This window comes from Condylostylus longicornis, unplaced genomic scaffold, assembly GCF_029603195.1.
Source record: "Condylostylus longicornis isolate FDR11 unplaced genomic scaffold, ASM2960319v2 ptg000006l, whole genome shotgun sequence".
NCBI lineage: Eukaryota > Metazoa > Arthropoda > Insecta > Diptera > Dolichopodidae > Condylostylus > Condylostylus longicornis.
In genome coordinates, this window is record NW_026577975.1 from 6,358,573 (window position 1) to 6,380,167 (window position 21,595).

The window sequence follows — 21,595 nt, forward strand, 5'->3', positions numbered from 1 at the left end:
TTTATCCTCCTCCGGATTTATTTAAAACTTTTTTTCTGTTTAGAAAAGAATATCATCATTTTTAGACAAAATATATAATTTCTTTCATTTTCATCACGAAAAAAAAAAACATTTTTATTTTGAAGAAGCTGTTATACATATTTGCCTCTATAAATATAGATTGTGCTAAATCTGAAAGAAGCGCCTAATATTAGATTAATCTTATGACTTTAAGAAAATAAATTGAATTTTCTTTATTTTCTTTTTTGTGTCGTTATCTTCTTGATTGTGTTTAATTCAATATTATGGAAAAAAAAATGGATAAATGAAAGGTTTAGAAAATTTTTCTTTTATATAAAAGTTATAAGGAAATTTTATTTACTTATATTTTTTATTAATTTAAATTGTTATTTATTGTTGAAAAATTTCTGAGAAAACAAAATAATTAAAATTAATTTTTTGCCTTTTTTCGTATACCAATTGAATTGTTAAATTAATTGTTAAAAATCAATATATAATTATATATAATTGTATATAACAGTTAATTGAGTGTGAAATTAGGAGGGTAATATTTTATCTCATATTAAATTTAAGTTTAGAGTGTTGAAATTTTTGATAGTATAGAATATAAATACAGAAGCGATTAAGAATTTTAAATCCAACCGCAGTACGAATGAATTTTTTAACAATCTCACTTTCATTGATAACCCCAAAAATAAATTGCATTGATTAATTATATCATCATTAAGAATGCTATAGTGATATATATGTGAAATGTCGAGAGGAAGACTTAAAATTAAGAGGACCCCACAGTAGGATCGCCTTTGGGAGTAGAAAGACGAATTAAAAGCGTTTCCCAAGTTAGACCTGGTGACTCCCTCCCACACTCAAGTGCTAGTTACACTTCTTGAATCATGTGCTATCTAAATCGTATCGATTTTCGCGAACTGACTAGGGTGTACTTCAGATAAGTATCAGAGATTTAGATAGATTTCTCGAGAAAACCGGGTGGCTTAAGTAGGTTACCTGTAATCGTACGCTTAATGAGAGCCAGTGGCTTCTGAGACAGTGTATTTTGCAGTAAACACAAAGGGAATTATTTTTTTTTGCGAGGGCGTAACAAAAAAATGGGCTTTTATCTTCCTCGGAAAAACTAGTGGAGCACGTAGAGAAAAATTTAATTTTATATTGATGCAACATTCATTGCAAAATGGAGAATAATTGATGGTTTTAATTTCTTCTCTTTGAATTTCACAAATTTTAGTTAAGGAAAATTTTACATTAAACGATGATTTTCCCTTGTTATTTACTTTACCATTTATCCCCATTGAATGTTATTATTTAACCAGTCGTGACATTACAAATTAAACAAAGAAATTTTAAATGGTGTAATCAAAATAAAATGCATAGTTCAAGCTTTTTCTATATTGCAGTTAAAATTCTTTATTATCTCAAATTATTTACTTTTAATCCATTTCCTTTTTTCTTAATTATAGCAAAAAAAAAAAATAGTCCAAATAAGTAATTGAGAAATGTGGTCATAGAGACAAAAAAGGTAAATAAAAAATTGTCTTGAAATTTTTATCCAATTTTCTTCTATACCACATCTATTTCAAATGAAAAATCTGAGAGAGAAGAAATAGAAAAAGTAAAAATAAAAAATCTACTTTAAAAAGGATTATTGGCTCACTTTGGTAACTAATGATTTGTTTTAGATACAAAGAATATTATTTTCAGCTTTTATTGTTTTTCATGAAATATAAAGGACTTGCTTACAATATACCTGAAAATTTTCCAACAAAATAAATATTTACTAATCATTGGTTGAAATAATTCAAATACACAAAAATGTAATTATATTATATAACAGAAAATTGTAACAAAACTAAATAAATCTTTCTTAAGATTAATCAGTTAAGTATGGAAATAAAAAAGAATTGTTAAGTAAAGAATTGTTGCTAAAACTTTTTAAATAGAGTGCGGTAATGTGACTTATACTTTATCATTGGATTCTTTCTTGAACACAATTAATTAACAAATAAAATTATAGTTGCACCTTAGAATTTTAACTATGAATTTTATAAGAGAATTCAATATAATCTACGGACATAAAGTGTCTTCGAAATATGTAAGTTTTTTTTGAATATGTAGGTTTTCTTTTAAATATGTACCCAGTTTTCTTTGTGTGAAATTTACCTCTATATATGTATGAATACATTTGATTTCAAATTTAGTTATCTAATAGAGCGTGTTTTTTTTTCTCAGATACAAAAACAATATTGTTTTTCCTTCAGAAGCTTAACATTCTTAGCTTAATGACATTTTGTCTTTTTCTCGGTAGCGGTATGAGACGAAAATGGACTAAAAGAAAATCACAATCATGTCTCATATTTAGGTTCACCCAAGGCCCATTTCCCGAGTAGAGACGCACCCAACTACGTTATATTCAAATAATGCCAACAGCTTGGGAGTACAAAATTTTTTTGCTAAATACTCTGATTATCCCATGAAATCTTTAATCTAACTTCGCATGAAATTTATAATCATTTAACTGTTTGGTAGAACAAAATGTCGGTGTAATTTTCTATTTTTGTAAATAGTTAACAACAATAAATTGGTTGGTGTTAAAATTTTTTATTACATGAGTGTTACATAGAGTTACAATATAATGGAAACAGAACATTCCTTGAAAGTTTATTTCCAATTTCTTTTTTAAATAGCAATATATCCTTAAGAATCCTTAAGAATATTGTTATTTTTTATTTTTTCAAGAAAAAGACAATAATTTAAAAAAAAATGTAAAATTATATTGACTTACCTTTAACATCATAGAATCGGGGCTGCGAGTAAACATCTCTGGGATCGGGGATGGCTGTTATATTAATTAAAAAAAAGAGAAAACAAAGAATTTTAGCAGAATTACAGTTATACTTTTTTAATTTTGTTTATTTTATATTTAAGGTAAATCGAAGAAGAAAAAAAACATGGTGGAGGATTATAATGGAAAAAGAGATTACTCTCCCAGAGTTTGGATAATATTTTTCTTATAAATATTGACTGAAAATTCTTTTCTTATTTGCTTGAATTTTTCTTATTTGTTGACAAAATATCAGCAAATTCTATTCTATTTTGCACTTTTTACTCGATAATAAAGAAAAAATGAGAGCAGCTCTAGATTAGTTGAATATCGGAAGAAAAGGTATTGGACTGTCTATGCGGAGAGTTGGAAAGAAACTGGTATTGAGCAGTTGCGGAATAAATTTTCAAAGATCTTTTCAGACAAAATGCAATGGAAGATTGACAAATATTTACAAACGTTACGGTTGTATATGCAGTAAATGAAAATATCCTAAAGAAGCCAAAAACTCCTCTCCGCGTCAAATCGCTTCTAAATTTACTGTAATCTGTTTTTTTAAGTAGACATCAGGCAAAATGGATGAGTTCTGCTAATAATTTTAAAAAATTTGTTCTGTGATGACACAACAATGGAAAAACTTGCCTTAATGTTGAACAAAGATTCGCTTTTCCGTCAAAACTTTTTGTAAAATTCAAATTCTTTATTATTCAAAATAGAGCCTTTTTTCCAAGTTATAATTTTAAGGATAAAAGATTCTTGTTTTGTTCACCTCTGCTTAATAAAACCTTCAACTTCGAGTTTTTCTCTTCTTATTTTTGGTTAAAACAAATTCTTCATTGTTACAGTCTTATTTAAAATGCAAAGTATAACAATGTCTTTTGTACTAGGAAAGAAGTAGAGAAACTTAATAAAAAAGCAAAAGTAATTCTAAATTTTTAATTTAATTTTTAAGTTTCTTTGATATGAAAATCACACAATTTTATTGCATTTAAGTTTTACAATTCTATCCTTGCTATCCTTCTCCCCGCTATTTTCTACTCTGAACTTTGAAAAAAAATCGTCTGTTCTTCGCCAAGAAATCAAGAAATTCAAACTGTTTAGAATTAAAAATAGTTTTTTTTTCTTAAAATTTTAAACTTTGTTTTTTTGTCATATTTTTTTTTCCACATTAATTAAAACGTTTATGTTTTTCTAAATTAAATGAAATTAGTGTAGCGGAAAGTTGTTAAGTTCAATATGAAACTAGAGAAAAAAAAAAATAAGTGGATTTTTGCTTTGAAATAAGTGAACAACTTGTATGAGTAGCTAAGCATGACTTTTAAGGTAAAAAAAAAGCAACAAAAAAAAACAAAGTTCCTCTTTATTATTTTTGATTTGCAATATAGAAAGAAAATTTTTTTTTTTGAAAAAAAAAGTTAACAAAAAACTGTTAGAAAGCATTGACATAAAACAGTTGAGGTTCTCTACTTTTCTTTTTTTTTATGTAGGTTAAATGTTTCCATGGTTTTGCTTACATTTTCGAAAAAAAAAATTATTAAAAATTAAAAGAAAGTATTTAATTAATGTGTGTGTAAGTGTAGAGGAACAACAACAATATGAAAAAGAATAATTTAAAAAAAAATTCATGCAGCGTTCGTTCTTCGTTAAAGTTGAAATTTTTAAAGTGATGATTGAGAAGGTTAAATTATGATAATATCAAACAGGTTATATAAATAGCGAAAGTGGAATAACATTGAAATAAATTTATGTTGGAAATAAATATGGATGGAAGGTTGAAAAAAAAAAATATTTAATTTAGGTAGGTGTTCCGGTAATTGTCGAATTTAATTACGATTTAAGAAACTCCCAAATCTTCTTTCGTCTTGTTATTATATGGAAGCGAGCAATAATTATTTTGACCATATATATCGGGGTCAATTGATCTCATAAATCATATATAAAAATAATTGTACAGCAGACTTTGAAGACCATTCTCTAAAGAGCACTCTGTATACAGAAGAGTATTCTGTAAACCTCTTCTTCGTAAATAACTTGAATGAAAAGCGTCTATTTTGAAGAAAATTTGGGAAAAAATTACGAATTTCTTGGACATGAATATAATCCCAGTTTAGTCAGAAAACGTATTTAAAAATTTCATATTCAATAATTTTGTGTGGAATTCATTGGATTGTCCTGATATTTTTAAAAACTCATCAAATCTAATAATTTAGAGAAATGCAATTAAAAACATCCTGTCTCAAGTTCTGTATTTCAATACTTAAAATTTTTTAATATTTTACTGCTTAAACATATTTAATATTTTTTTTACTGAAATTTGCATACTTTCAGGGGCATGAAAATTTTATGTTACTCTCCGCATTATGATACTATTTGGTTCAAGTACGTAGTTGATTCTAACTATATTCTCTTACACAAGCAGTTTAAAATAATACATATTGTTCAAGGTGTCGAAGATTTCAGTATAAGAATATTAATTTAATTATAATGATTCAAAAAAAAACAAAAAATTTAACAATTTAATTAAAATATTTTAAAATTACCTGTAACAACGTCTAATGATATTCCTAAATTAATTTTTGGTTCAGTATTAACTTGACATTCATATATTCCGCTATCTCTTAATTGTGCATATTCTATTTTAAGATCCCAGTCTTCACTACCAGGTGTATGTATTACAGAAAATCTTTGATCACCTGTATATGTATATATATTTGTTGTTAAAATATGCAGATCACGTTTTCTCATCCATGAAACCTTTATACATAGTATTTTTTTTTATGTTTTTTATTTTCGAATCAATGAATTAAAATTACATGAAAATATTTTGTAAATTTGAATAAAAAAAAGAGAGAATGAGAGAGAGAGAAAGAGAGAAAAAAAACAAATAAGGTGAATAAAAAAGTTTTAAAGTTTAAAAAATTTTTAAATTTTTTTTTTTTGTTATAAAAGTTTTTTTTTGTTATAAAAGTTAATAAATATTTATATGTGTAGGTTATACAGGGTGTCCGAGACTCGAGCAAATTCGTCCAGATGAACAAAATTTGTATTGGCACATTTTCGTTTTTCGTTTCTCCCTCTCGAGCCAGAGACCCCAAAATTCATCTTGTGAAAAGTATTCAAACTTTGATTTTTTGTGGAAAGTTTGATATTTTCTAAATGTTTGAATTCAGATTTTTATAGATATTATATTTTCTGAGATTACAGAAATTGAATATAGCTCATCGAATTCTGGATCTATTCTATTATTGGTTGCTCTGGTTCTGGAATACCGTCGATTCTCGGACAGCTTGCTTATATATGTGACTACTATCATTGTGTACATTACAAGATCTTTGATAACGGCTCATTATGGCAGTTAAAATGGCTAAATGTTCTCATTGTGCTCATAGTGCCAGAATATAATTCATTGTGCCACAATGAGCACATTGTGTAGAATATAGCTCATTGTTAGAATATAGCTCATCGGACACCTTGCTTATGCATAAAATTACTATCATTGTGTATATTATAAGTTCTTCGATGATAATAGCGTAACAATATTTTTTTTTTTTACAAAATATTTTTTAATATTATCAACTTATTGGAAATTGACGCGGTATTTCTTTTAATTCACATTATAGAAAAAGTAGATAATTGGACAATTTTTGTGTTGGTGTTGGGGAAATCATTCGATTTTACATAGCTAAAATTATGGTATTCTGTTCAGGTTTTGATTGTCATTTTGGTTCTATATAGAGGTAAACTATATATTCTATAATAAAGTTCTTAAATAGCTTAGTTTTTTCTTCCTGCTTAATATTTTAGTATAGATATTGATTAAAGAAAATTTTTTATTATTAAATTTCTTTGATCATTTAAGTTGATGCGGAAATTTTTGCAATTTGTACAGAATATTTTTAAAGTTTTTTTAAATATTAAAGTTCATTGTTCTGTAGATGGCATTTGAATATTTCAAAAAGACTTTTTTGTAGATATTTGAATTATATATGTAATTTTAAGTAGTTGCAATCACACTAAAAATCAAAAATTCTTTATAAAAGCACAAAATATTTCTTAGTTAGCAAATCAGAAATATCTGTATTTTAATGTATAATTTTCATACTCTTCATATTACTTCTCATATTTTATTCTTTATATTGAAATACTATTTAAGACGGTCTATCTTGTCATAAATAAATGCATTGCTGTAATAATCGTCATTTACAGACATAAATATTGCCAAAATTTTGAATAATATTTTTATTCCCTTATAAAATTCTTTTGATTTTTGATTTTGTAATTTAAATATTTTATTTTAGCCAAAAAATAAATTGAAAACAGTTCAGTCACTTAATAATTTAATGTAGAATATAAAATTTAGCTCATATTGCAAAAAAAAAACAATCTTGTTTGGTAAAATGCACGTGCGGTTGAAATAAATATTGTAAATTTTTAAGGGAAAATAAAAATTTTATAATAAATTTATTCCAATTATTTATTCAGAAAATTCAGAATATTTTAGCATTGAAATTATTTGGTTTTTATTTTCATGTCTGCAAAATATATTTTAAAGTTACATGATTTTTATGGAACTATTTTAACAATAGAACCTGTGTTGAAAGTTTAGTATGTAGTCTTTGAAACTTAAATGGTTAATATAAAAATTAATAAAGTATGTAGTTCAATTATAACACTATTTTTAATTATTACGGATTTATAAGCAAATCACTTAAGTAAATTAAAATTTTTCAGAATATTTTGGCAAATAAAATTCTTTTACTTCTGTTGTAAATCCGTTTAAATTCAAAGAAATAAGAAATTTATTAAGCTCATTAGCTTGCTTCCTAGTTCTTTATTTTATTTAAGTTTATATATTTTGTGTATAGCTATGTAGCTAGCTAATAGAAATATTAATAATAGCTAGCCAACAGCTTTCTTTTTAAATTTTACATTAAATTAGTAAAATTTCATTTTAAATTAAGTTTAATTAAAATTGATAAAATTGCATACTTTTAGGGTGACACCAAAATATTTAATGTATAATGAAATTTAAAGGTTTCGTTTTAAATTTTATTAGCTTTAATTTATCGGTATTAATTATTTTATTTAAAACTCAGTAGCACGTAATAAAATTTTCTATAAAATTCTATAAAGTTGAGATACTTGTTCCATGTTCTATTGAGGAATATTGATAATTTATATGTAATTGGACAGAAATTATAGTAAATTAAGGCTTATATTGTTCTCGTAATTTATTAATCAACATAAAATATTCATGATATATTTATGATTATTATTTATTATGTGAGTTTAATTGTAACATGAATTGTTGACAATCTATATTATGTACAATGTACATGACATCGATTGTCGTAGTTTGATTTGATGATATTTTAATATCGAACAATTTCAAATGCTATATGTACATACATACATGAAAACAATATTCAAATTTTTATCTTTTTTTTTTCTTTCAATATATTCAATATGAATGGCTAGCTATATATTTCAAAATTAAAAAAAAAAAAAAAAAAAAAAAATCGCGGAATATTAGAATAAAAAAAAAAGGATGAATTTCCATTAAAAAAATGTCAAAATAAAAAGTAATTTAAAATTTATGATGGGATATTTTTTTAATTTTATTTTTTTTCCATTTTTTTTTTTGTTTTTTTGAAATTATAATGACTTACAGTTCGATTCCCTTTATTTTTGACACGACACTTTAATATTGCTGTCTCGTCCACTACACTCGTTATATTACGTGGGCTAACGTCATCAAAATATGGTTTATCTATGACACCTGAAAATAAAATTCGAAAAAAAAAATTATTAGAAAATATCAAAGAGAAAATATGAAAAAAAAAATTTTTTTTTTTCAGTGTACAAAAAAAAAATGTCAATGAAAAATCTTCAATAGTAATAAAAGGTATTAGATAAAAAAAAGGACGTGTATCAAATGACCTAAAAATATTAGTATCCGTACATATTGTAAATATTATTAAATATAGCTATGGGAGGAGTATTGGCAAAAAAATGGCGTATTGTACAACATTATTACAGAGGAAGGAAATATTTAAATTGTTGTGCAATATCTTAAAATGTAAAACTGAAATTTTTTGCGCGGTCTGGGTTTTTATTTTACACATTTGATATACTTAAGCCGTTCCAAAGCTATCACTCTTAACCGTGAAATTCTACCTTATCACACAAATTTTTTGAACCAAAAACTTTGGGACCTTAAAAAAATTCTGAGAGCATGCTATATTTTAAAGTAAATTCTCTTTGAAAATTTTAGTTTTTTATTACACACACTAGATTTTCACACATTGCGCCAAATTTATAGCAAATAAAAGACAGAAAAAATAATGAAGAAGCGAAAATTGGAAGTGTCTTAACTAAATATATTAATTTTAAACAGATAATTTTGTATGATATTTGCTGTTTCGCGGTAATATGCCAAATTATGGGAAATAAGCTTTTCACTTTTCATTTAAAACTGAAATTATGATGAAATTATGATTCTGAAAATTCTAATACATAAATAAGAAATAACAGCTAATTCAGCTAGCTAATTGATTTTATGATTTAAATTTATTTAAATAATCGATAAAATTGCATATTTTTTGGGGTCGCATTAATAAATTGAGTTTAAACGAGAAATATTACATAAGGTATTATGACGGTTTTTGGCGTTCATATAAATACCATTACTCAATTGGTGTCATCAATATCAATTATTTTAGCGCCAATAAATGATTAACATTTAAATTACGTATTACTTAGTAAAAATATTAATTTTAGGATTAATGTAATAACATAAGTCACTACTGTACACTGCTATACACTTTATAAGTTACTACTGTATATAAATTACATCTGTAACTAGGTCAATTTATTATTAATTTTTAGATATTTTGAAATTTTGAAAGCAATGATGACAAGATTAAATTTTAAAGGAACTGAGTGTGGCAGGAAGATCACCCCGAGCCACCGCAGCCATTCATGACCTATTGTAGCCTCACCACACTCCCACCATCAAAATGGCTTCAATGACATTAAAGTTTTGAGAAAATGAAATAAATGTGTCAAGAAATTTTCAAAATGGTACCATTTACGAGCATGAGTTACGAGCTTACTTAGCAGTATTATGTTAGACTCTCAAATATACGGTCTTGATTTATATCGTGAAATAAATATAAAAATTATTGAGAAACTCTGTGATCCATAAAATAAAATATCATTTTTCTCATCTAAATATCTATACTTTATATAAATAAATATTTAATGTAAAAATGTAGATGTAATCAAATTCATATTGTACAACACTATATTATTATTATTTATTAAGTATATAGTGCTGAAAATGTTATGTCAACAAAACAAAATATTAAAATCCTTCTTTAATCATCCCCATTTCTACAACAATATTTTCTTTATGCTAATTTATTACAATATTTCTTCAATAATATTAAAAAAAAATATATATATATTTTACTTTCCTTTTATGTAAGGATATTACACCTTTCAATATTCTAAATATAACTGTCAGAGACATTCCTTTTCAATCTTGTAAATAATTTTTCTTTTATATAAGAAAACAAAATATGCAAAAATGATCTTTTCCCAAAAAAAAAAAGCAAAATTTGTGTTTTGGTAGTTACGAAAAATCGAACCATCCAAAATATTAGTACATACATTTATATACAAAATTAAATATATAAGAAGGAAAGAGATATATGTTTATGTTATATATTATGTATAGATGTAAGAAAAAAGAAGAAAATGAGTGTCACTTGGGAAATTAAATAATTTGAAGATGGCAGGACATTTTCAGAGATCTTTCAATTCTTTGAATTTTTTTTGGTTTTTATTTTTAGAAATTTTGGTCCTTTTTTTCTTCCTTATATTATTATAAACTTTTCATTTTTTTCCTTTTCGAAGGGATGATGTATAAAAGATTGTTACCTATATTATTATATTTTTATATTTTCCAAAAAAATACCAAAAAATTATTTTTATATTTAATTCGTCTTTTATGTGTATTGGTATATTGAAACTTATAACATATTTTTTTTTTTCATAAATAAGGAGAATTTGAAGTTAGGAAAGTTAGAAACATGAGTCAATTACTTTTGGGATAACCATACTACTAGATGAATAATTTATAAACATATATGATAATGTTGAAATCAATCAGCTGATATGAGGTCAATCATGAGTGTTGCCAGCATAAATTTTTTCCGAATTCGGTCCGGGAATCGGAAATTAAATAATATGCTAAATGGAAAATATAGTAAGCTACAAAGCAGTAATTCGTAGATTTTTGAATTTAAAATATTAGTGTGTTTCGTGGCATTATTACTCATATTTTGGTCTTATTCTAGTAAGAAATTCAAATTTACGCGTCTATACTGCAAAAAAAATTAGAAATAAATTCTGAATAAATGGACAAGTATTTATATGTGTTTATTCAGAGTATTTGTTGTAAAAGGCATAAAAACAAAGTTTTGGTAATTTAATTGGCTTTGAATTTTAAAAGAATTATGATTTATTAAAAAATATAGTATATGTGAAATTTCTTACATTAGATAGTTGCAAAAATACTCTTCCTAATACTTAAGATTTATTCAAAATATGACTTGAGGATTAAATTTGTCATTATTTTAATCAAAGGAGGTTATTCACTTAAAATTTCCAATTAATTTTTCTGGGTTATTGGGACCTTGTAGGTAACACTTATTGAATTTTGATCTCTAATGTTTAAATTTAATGCAACAGATTTCCAAATGCATTATGAGAACTTGGTAATGTTCAACGGTAAAAGTTACTGGTAAAACAATGAAGAAGGTGCCAAAATATTAAAACTAGCTTTTCTATATACAAAAATTTATAGGAATATTTAGTCATATTAAGTTAGATTTTAACTCAGGGTGTGATAATTTTGTAAGATAGCTCCCACATATTCTGCATATCAAATTTTCGCCTAGCTTTAGCGAGATTCTTCAAGGAGGTTCCTTGTTTCAGGTAATTCATGGTAGTTATGGGCTTTTAAATTGAGGGCGGCCGATAGGCATTCTTGTTAGCTTGGTGCATTGTATTCATGTGGGTGGCCAGGCGGGCCTTCCCTCTCTTTCTACTACTACTTATTATTTATATTGAATTTCGTGTATAACATTATAAACGACAGGTCACACCGTTTATACTTTTGATTTTTATATACACGGAGGCAATTCATTTTGCAGGTATATAACAGATAATTATAAATGTTATATAATATCGTAAACGAAAACTACAAAATGAACAATATAAAAAATACATATACTTAATGTATATGCATTATTTTGACATTTATATAAAAATAAAAATTATTTTGACATTTATAATAAACTTAAATGACGGATTACTGACATTAATAATAACAAAATGAACAATTTTTTTTTTCTTATCTATAAATGGAAAGTGATGAATCATTTTAACTATCTAAAAGTGTATGAAAAGCAAAAAGAAGAACAAGACGAAAACATAATTTATTTTTATACCTATGTACGTATGTAATGTTTTTGTATAGTTTTAGTGTTAATGTTAACAGTATAATGACAATATTCCAATATTATAAAAATTATTATTTTTTACCTACGATATAGGCAACTGTGATTTATTATTGTACTTTTCCATTTTATGTGATTTCATGGAGGAGTTTTATATTTAGGAGGGAATTGAATTTGCAGATTTTGATCACAAATTTTTAAGATTCTTTTAAGGCTATTAAATGTACGATATTTATAGAAATTATTTATTGTATACGTGTATAATAAATTTTTAAATTAAAATTAATAAAATTGTTTTATTTTTAGACCTATAAATTACTATAAAATATTATCTAACGTAATAAAATTATCTGTGTGTAGTAAATGATAATCTACTGTATATAATATAAATTGAAATAAATGGGGTCAATAAGGCAACTATATATGGAATTTTCTATCAATGGAAAAATGAAAACAGTAATAATTTTTAACTTATATAATGGAAGACATCAAAATGAAATAGATTAGTATAAAATTGTGCCATCTAATTTTCTGTATATCGTAATTTATATATGGAGAAAAGTGTAAATGAAATATGTATAATTTATAGAGTGTATATTATTATATAGCATGAAACTGTAGGATAAAACTTCATTGGGATTACAGCTGAATGAAATAATTGAATTTTATTTTTCAAATAAAATTTCTTTAATTCTTTTAGTTCACCGAATTCAACTCACTGAATTGATAGAATTTTAATTGAGTTGCATAAGGAATTTTTCAAGTATCATAGGATCCGTATATAAAAAATTGTGAAAGTATCACAGTTTCTCAATTATGTTGAGGTATGCCTTTTCGGTCCTTTTATGAAATTTTAGAATTTTGAAATATACATAGAATTTTGGAATAAAACTAATTTTTTAAAGAAACTTATAGGAAATTTCAGAAGAAAATCCTGGATTTTGATTTATTGGAAAATTGTTTGGTAACCCTTGGTACATTAAATTTCTTAACTACTTGTTCAATTGAGAGGAACTACGTTAAGTAATAATTTAAGTGTATATATTATATAAATTAATTGCATGCACATATACCTACAACTTTTGATAGAACCAACAAAAAAAAATTATTGAATAAATCAAAATTAAAATGGTATGCGTGTGTTCCTTCTTTACATATTTTTAAAATATTTTATAGTACTTTAGTTTATAGCATTCTTTGATACAAATTATTAAACCAAATAATATATTTGAAAGGATTAAAGGGACAAAAAGGAAAATATAATAAAAAAAATTTACAATTATTCGTTGTATATAACCGGATTGCATTTTTTATTCTTTTGAATACTCTGTTATATATAATACGGTTAAAAATAATAAGGTGAATTATAAAAAATTATATAAAATTATATTACATTTTTGTTTACTCAAATTAAATACAAAAAATTATAAGGTTGTAGATGGTGTAGGAGAAAATAAGGAAGATATAAAGAAAATATAGGATTTAGAACAAAGACTAAAAGGATATTTAATGTAATAAGTAAGTATAAATAATATTATTGTTTACTTTTTTTTTCACCAAAATGAAACAGAAAAGGACATCCTTTATAATATAAAGTATAGGTAGTAAAAAAATATATATATATATATATATATATGTATTATACAATATAACAATATTTTTTATTATATGGAAATGAACATGGTGTATATAAATTTTACGTACCAAAGAAAAAATTAAATAAAAATATGATAAAAGATAGGAAAAATATAACAAAAATATCCTAGCCTAATTTTTCAACATAAAATTTGCCGGAAAATTATAATATGTATATAATATGTATATATGTATGAAAATAAAGAAAATAATGAAAATGAAGAAAAAACGGAGAATGAGAAAAGAGAAGAAGAATTACACAAATTGTTTCGGGTCAGTTAATTTATTTTTATGGTGTATTTACCGCAATTTTGTTACAATTTTCATGTTATTTACATTAGGAGTCTATATAGTTATTTTAGTAAAATAAAATAACCTAAATTTTAATTTCATGTACTTTACCAATCTACCTACCAAAATATGTTTATAATATGGTAAAATAGGCATATATAGATACGGTATAACATTATATTGTATTTAAAGAAGAATTGAAATTCCAGTGTATGGTGAACTATTTTAATGTTTAATTTTCTATCATATTAAGAATATTTGAAGCTGACTTTATTTTCCCATAATATAAATTTAATTTTCTGTTTCTTTTTTTTTTTGGTAGGGAATATCATTTGTTATCATTAAATTACATACGATGTGGAAACCTTTTTTAATTGCAAATGCTTTTTTCTATATTAATTTTCTCCTCTTTTTTTTGTTTTAGTAAAATTTTGTCTTATTTAGAATATTTTAAATTCCTAAACTAGGGGTGTTTGATTAATTTTTGGAAATATAATTTTTAAGATAGAGGGGGTGGTGCCTATCTTTTCTATTACTATAATTGAATATGATAAATCGCAAAAAATGCAGAGAGATTTTCATAGATTTTGTATACTTTTTAGAAATGGTGAATATTTCTGTCTGGAGAAAATTTGATTTTTCAATGAGTTGATGAAATTGAGTAAGATTCCATTTGTGTCAGAAAATTTTGGTATGAAACCGATTAGACCATGTTCACTTGGAAGAAAGAGCCTCTATCAAACTACAATTTTTCAAATATCGAACTCCAACTTGGATATTTCTTTGTAATGATGTTTTACAAGGTGTGGGTGTTTTAACGTTCCTGTTAATTAATTATTGAAAAATTTGAAATTATCCTTAATGATAGTCTTAAAATTATTCTTTGATATTCAGCAAAATATGTTAATATTTAAAAATAGCACTCACAACAACACGGTGGTATATAATCAATCATCGATTAAATAGTTTAGCATGCTTAAATTTCGATCATTTCATCTTTCTTCATTCCATCTTTGATCGTTCCAGCTAGTTCTAATTTTGAACAGCTAGGTTTTCTGCAATTTTACATTTTTTTAACTAAAGGCCGTATTTCGGTCAATAATTTTCAATGTGGAAAACTCCTGGCAGAAAAAGCTACGGTAGACTTTTTGACCTATCTAGTAAACTTAATGATGAAAGAAATTGATTTATGGTTCAATGATGTCATAGACTAACCCAGGGCATGCTCTTTCCAGAGCGAAAAATAGAAAAAGTTGAAAACTCCATTATTCCATTTGATATTCCTCCATCGAAGTACCTGGTCATCCCGTTCCTAATATTTTCAAAAACTTATTAAACATACTTTGTAATATCCTGCATTTTTTAAATTAATTTTGACGCATTCTATGTTAAAGGGATCTAGTGAAATTATGTTTGGGATTACGAGTACATGTATTACATAATGAAATTTTTGTATATATACGATGTTATATTTTTGTTAATTACATAGGTTTTCAATTCCAAAAATTTGATGTATAATTTGCATATGTGAAAAAAGGACAATTAAACATATTTTTGCATAAAAGGGAGAAAAATTAAAAAAAAAAATCATACTGGTAAACCTACCATAGTGCGATCCTTTAAATTATTTTTCTTTTTTGTTTTTTTTTAAATAGCCTGTTCATGAAAAATGATAACAGTAGGATGATTGTAAATAAGAGGAAGAAAATTATTGTAAATATTGACATGAAGTATAATGCTGTATGTAGCATTGAATTTGGTTTTAATTATGTCACAAGTGTTTATATTTTCTCTCTTAATTTTCTTTTTTAATTTTTGCATATTATATGTGCAAGAGAGTACCGATTTCAATGAATCAGCTCTATGTATTTTATTTGAGAATAGTATATTGTGGTAACATTGTACAATATGTGTATATGTAAACAATCCCGATTTTATTTGACATTTTTTTAATTTGTTTGTGAAAAGCTAATTAAATTGACTAAAAATAATATGTTGTTCTTTTTATTCTTGACTGGTCATTTTACCATTATTAAAATTTAATTTGCATTTCTCTCAAATTTTTTTCAATAAAAATTTTTCCAGTTGTTTTTATTCTGCTGTTATTTGTTTATATTTTTTAGTGTTTGTTTTAAAATTTTATGTAAATTAATATTGCTAGGATTTTACACGATATTTGTTTATCGTAATATACAAGCTCCAATTCTTAATATTAGCTTTGATACTAATTATGATTATAATTATACTAATTAATATAAATTAATTTTACGATCATATAATTATTCTAAAATATTCTTGTTCTTGCTATTTACTAGGAGAAATTTGTATTTTGGTTTCATAATGCAATAGCACGTAAGTAAAAACAAGCAATAGAGACAACTCATTTACCAAATTGTAATAATAAATTTAGCAAAAACACTAGCAAATTGAATTAACTAGAAGAATGGTTTAATACCCTGCTATTATTACGATATACATATTTGGCACTAATATTTATATCCGTACGAATACTTTTGACTACATCTCATAAAATATTCAGCGCATCGTTTTGAAAATTTGCAGAAGCAAATATGTTATTAGGGTTGTTCGGTTTGATAAAAGTCGTTCAAATTTTTTGACTACTTGTGGTAGAACATATTGTTGTACTTGTGGTAGATATCTACATCCTCATAAGCTATTTCTTCATAGGTAAACTATTAAAGCTACAGAGCTGAAATTTTGGAGTAGGGAATTTGTTGATAAGGTCATCATTTTCAGTTAAGCTTATTCTTAGATTCTATGGATTTATATTTATATGAAACTGTATGTCAATATTATCTCCGACATTTGAAATTATTTATTTGTATATGGGTTTGACAGAGCTGATACCATCATATCTCGTATTTGAATTGAAATTTTCATAATGTGGACGAATTAATACGAATTAGGACTTGTATATAGAAAATTGATGTCATGTACAAAATTTATACATCATACATATATATATATATATTTTGAATTACACTGATTTATTACCAATAATTTGGTATACAGATGTCAAAAACTTTAATTGGTTCTCTTTAAAAATTCTTTTTTAAAGAAATTATTATAAAATACAAATATAAAACCATTTATACATAAGCTTTATTAATTATCAATTTGTGTGGTTGTATGTTGAATAAGGAATTGTATGTGTGATTGTTGTGGGTTGTATATATATTTTTTTTGATATTTTGAAATAATTTGTTATATTTTATTTATATCAATAATATTTTCATTGATAATTTTTTGAATTAAATAAAATATTACTTTGAGTACTTAAATTTACTTAAAATTTTATAATTGTATAAAGTGAAGGTTATTAAAATCAATGTAATAATTTTTGAAAAAACAAATTTAAAATTTTAAAAGAAGAAAGGAAAAAAAATCTTAACCTAAATTTTGTACATAAAATTAATAAAAAATAATCCTTAACATTTATTATTTTGATTTTTTTTTTCTTCCTTTCAAAAATTAAATGAAATATTTCCCGAAATAAATCATGTAACATTCGGCAAAAAAAAAAATATTATACACAAAATATTAAAATTTTTGATGGTGGTGAATTTATAAGAATTTTTACCACCTATTGATTTATGTTTTTTTTTTTCATTATTTTGAAATTTATAGTACAACGAGTTTTGAAAATAAGTAAAAAGAATTTTAAGAACAAAAAAGATTTTGAGTAAATTCAAGAGAGAAATGATGCAAGAAAATAAAAATTCTTATTATTGATCTAGATTATTACTCTGTTAATGAGTTAAACACTCTATTGAATTTGATCGAGAATATAAAAATAGTAGATTTCTGCTCAGATGACAAATAGGCAGATATCTTATTCATATTATCCACGAAACTGCGTCTTATTAAAGTAACAACTGTTGTGTTTTGATTTCTGTTACTTAGCTTCTATTACTGAAAGCAGCTCTTATTACTGTTAGTTTTTTAAATTCAATTCGTTAGCGTTCTGGTTAATTTTCATTTCCTCTAAAGTAAATTCCAGTTCCAAGAATATCTGTTTAATTACTACCCTTACAAATACCTATGGAATCAATTCTATTTGATATACGCTATCAAGTTGTATTCTACAGTTCCAACTATATTTAACACAAAAATGGAATTTTTAACTAACTTTGCTTCTTTTCTTATTTTCTTGAAGAAGACTCTGTATAAATGGTAGCTATACTTTGAATCAAGCTTCTGTTGATAGATCATTTATTCATTTCAATGACACACTTAAGAATTTCATTTTGGATGTATTCAAAAGTAACACACAATTTCGTATAGGTAAAGATCGAAATGTTTTTTTAAAACACTTTGTACTTGTGATTATCTTTCTTACTTTATTATCCTTTTTTGTAATTTTTATAAAAGATGAAAAAATTCTCCTTTTTTTTTTAAAAATCCCAAATAATTAATTTTCGTTTTACAAAAAAAAAAAGAAATACAAACATTTTCTTTAAAATTTTCTAATGTCCTTTTTTTTCCATTTTTTTTTCAGTTGATGATAATGGTGGTTGTTACCGCTGCGATAAGAGAGTTGAAAATATTTAATTTTTAAAACTTAAATCCTTATTTTTTTATTATATTCGACCTATACATATATATATAGATATACATACACATATACAATATATCCGGTGAAATAAGAAATATCTGAATTTGTTATAAGAAGAGCCGATTCTAAAATATTTGTTTATTATCCTTTATAAATGAAATTTATTTCTTTTTTCTTTCATAAAATGTCGGTTGGTATACTCTAATATAGGTCTAACCGCATATTACTTACATATAATATTAAAAGTTCCGTTATAGTTAAGTTCCTTGTTTTTTTATTTTAATACCTTTTTTAATTTCTTATTCACCGTTCATTCTTGAAAACACCTTTTATATATAGGTATACAAAATTTTCAAGTTTGGTCTCATAATTTCTCACATTTTTCATTTATTTATTAAAGTGTATAAGTGTATGTGTGCGTTAATGTGTATTTTATGTGATATATGTGCATATTATGTAGATATTTTGTATACTTTTGTATTGGTAATTTCTAAATCCTTATCCTTAGAAATGAAAAAAAATTCTTTAAACTTTTCAATGAATTTTCTTGAGTATTTTTAACCTTAAAACCATCACTACTAATGTATAAGTACATAATGTTTGTATTACCTTGCCATCAGATCTGTGATATGTGCCAATATTTTAATTTTCGAAAATATTTGAGTTTTTTTAAATTTAAATTTATATCCTGAGGTAGATTTAGTGATGTGTTCAATATCAAATTTTTGGATTATAAGTGCTTGGATTATAAAAACTTTATTCTGGTATCGAACGACATTTTTTTTCTATTTTTTTTACATTATTATTGCCAGAGCTTGTAGATATCTTATGTATTTAAATTTGATAAGACTTTATTTAAGAACAGCTAGTCAGCTGTTCCTTTTTGCAATAATAAATATATATGTGAATTGCATTTAACATTTAACGTCTTTTAAGTAAACTCGAAAACCAAATTTTTCGATTACACCGTTACAACTTTTATTCCGCGATTCGCAGGAAATTCGAAGAATGGTGTATAGAACAAACAAGATTACAAATAATAATGTGTAGTAAGAATTTTCATTTTAAATTCTTTAAACAATTCTAATACTGATCCTTGTGAGATCCTTATGGGATGGAAAGAAAAAACAACGTTTTATCGTGAAAAATTTTCTTATATAGACCACAAGAAATTTTTTATCTTTCTTTTACTTCTGTTTATATTTTTTTTTTCGCATAAGGATATAAGTATTTTGTAATTATCTTGGTAAAATCTGTTTATCCTTTTCAAAAATATACTGTTTTATATTTGATTTATAGTAGTGGCATTGCCAAATAAATAAATTATATTGTTGTTACAAAAATATTTAATGTTTTTTTATTAAATGGGTTTTATTTTTTTATTTACAAATGATCATTTCGAACAAATTGAGACCTGTGAATAATTTATTAAATTCCTACAGTTTAATTAGAAATTCACACAATTTCAATACATTTTACTGCCGTATTTGAATTCATTATGACATTTAACAAATTATATATTAATAATCTTCATTCGTATAGATTATTATTTGTAATATTAGACACTACAGTTCAAAAAATAAAGTTAAATGTTTTAAAATAAAACAACTAACTCTAGGAAATTAAAGAATTGTGTAAAGATTTGGAGCAATTTATTTATATTCAGTTCGATTTATAAACCAGTTCAATTATTTTAATAAATGAATAATAATAATAATCCCTCTGCAAAAACCCTTATTTTAAACAATAACTTTCATTTCAACCGCACCATGTTGAAGGACAGATCACACTGGGCTCGAATACAATTTAAATTGAATTAAAGTTAATTTTGGCCCATTCAATATTCAGAAAATTATTAATATTCACACACGTACATACGCGAAATTTAAATTGTAATAAAATAGGTTGGCAATACTACTTTCATTTCATATATATACATAGCAAAATTTTTTGAAATGGATAAGAATATACGTAGATATAATATGGTTCAATTCTTTTTGAAATTAAATTGAAAACCACGAAAAATATTTAACCACAAACATCCGAAATTATAAAAAAAAAGAAAGAACAAGAAAAACAAAAACTAAAAGAAAATATTTTCGAAATAAGATATGAAAATAAAACATACACACTCACATATGTTATGTTTAGATCGTATATTGTGTGGGTTAATTTCTCATGTAGATATATAGAGTTCGCCCTAACAATGTTAATATGTCAATGAATGAAGTCCACATATACACTGAATATACGCAACATATTATAGACCTATTCATATATAGAGAAAATAATATCCTTTAATAAAAAAAAATTATTTACTTCTTTGTATTTGAAAAGAAATTCCATTTTGGTTTATTGCCTTTGAGTATTCGAAATAAAGAGAGAGAAAGAAAAATATTGAATTGAAAAATTTTTCTTTCCTCTTTTTATAAAGTAAAAGTAAATAGTAATTTTTCGATCTTTAATTCCTAAGAGTGAATTTTAGTGGTTTCGATTTTTTTTTCTTATATTGAAAGAATCCTAATGTAAAAATATCGACGCTTGTATATTGTGGGGGCATATACAAAGTATTTGAACAGCATAATATTATGTTCTGTTTTCAATTATATAATATAATATTAACGTAAAGGATTATGAGTGTGTGGTTAAACTTATTATGGTATTTAAAATAATTATCTAAAAGAAAAACTAATTACTTTAAAGTTATTAAAAAGGCTTATTGCAAATTTT

The 21,595-nt window shown here is 24.5% G+C and overlaps 1 protein-coding gene across 1 annotated transcript in view; it reads right to left on the reverse strand.

Annotated features, from left to right (window-relative positions):
- LOC129618326 (zwei Ig domain protein zig-8-like) overlaps nucleotides 1-21,595 on the reverse strand; it is a 79,534-nt gene that overhangs the window by 29,714 nt on the left and 28,225 nt on the right. Inside the window, exons 2-4 of the mRNA XM_055533096.1 lie at nucleotides 8,506-8,615; nucleotides 5,377-5,590; nucleotides 2,798-2,851 (exon numbers count right to left, since the gene is read on the reverse strand). Coding sequence (XP_055389071.1) covers nucleotides 2,798-2,851; nucleotides 5,377-5,590; nucleotides 8,506-8,615 — 378 coding nt within the window. The remainder of the gene's footprint in view (nucleotides 1-2,797; nucleotides 2,852-5,376; nucleotides 5,591-8,505; nucleotides 8,616-21,595) is intronic.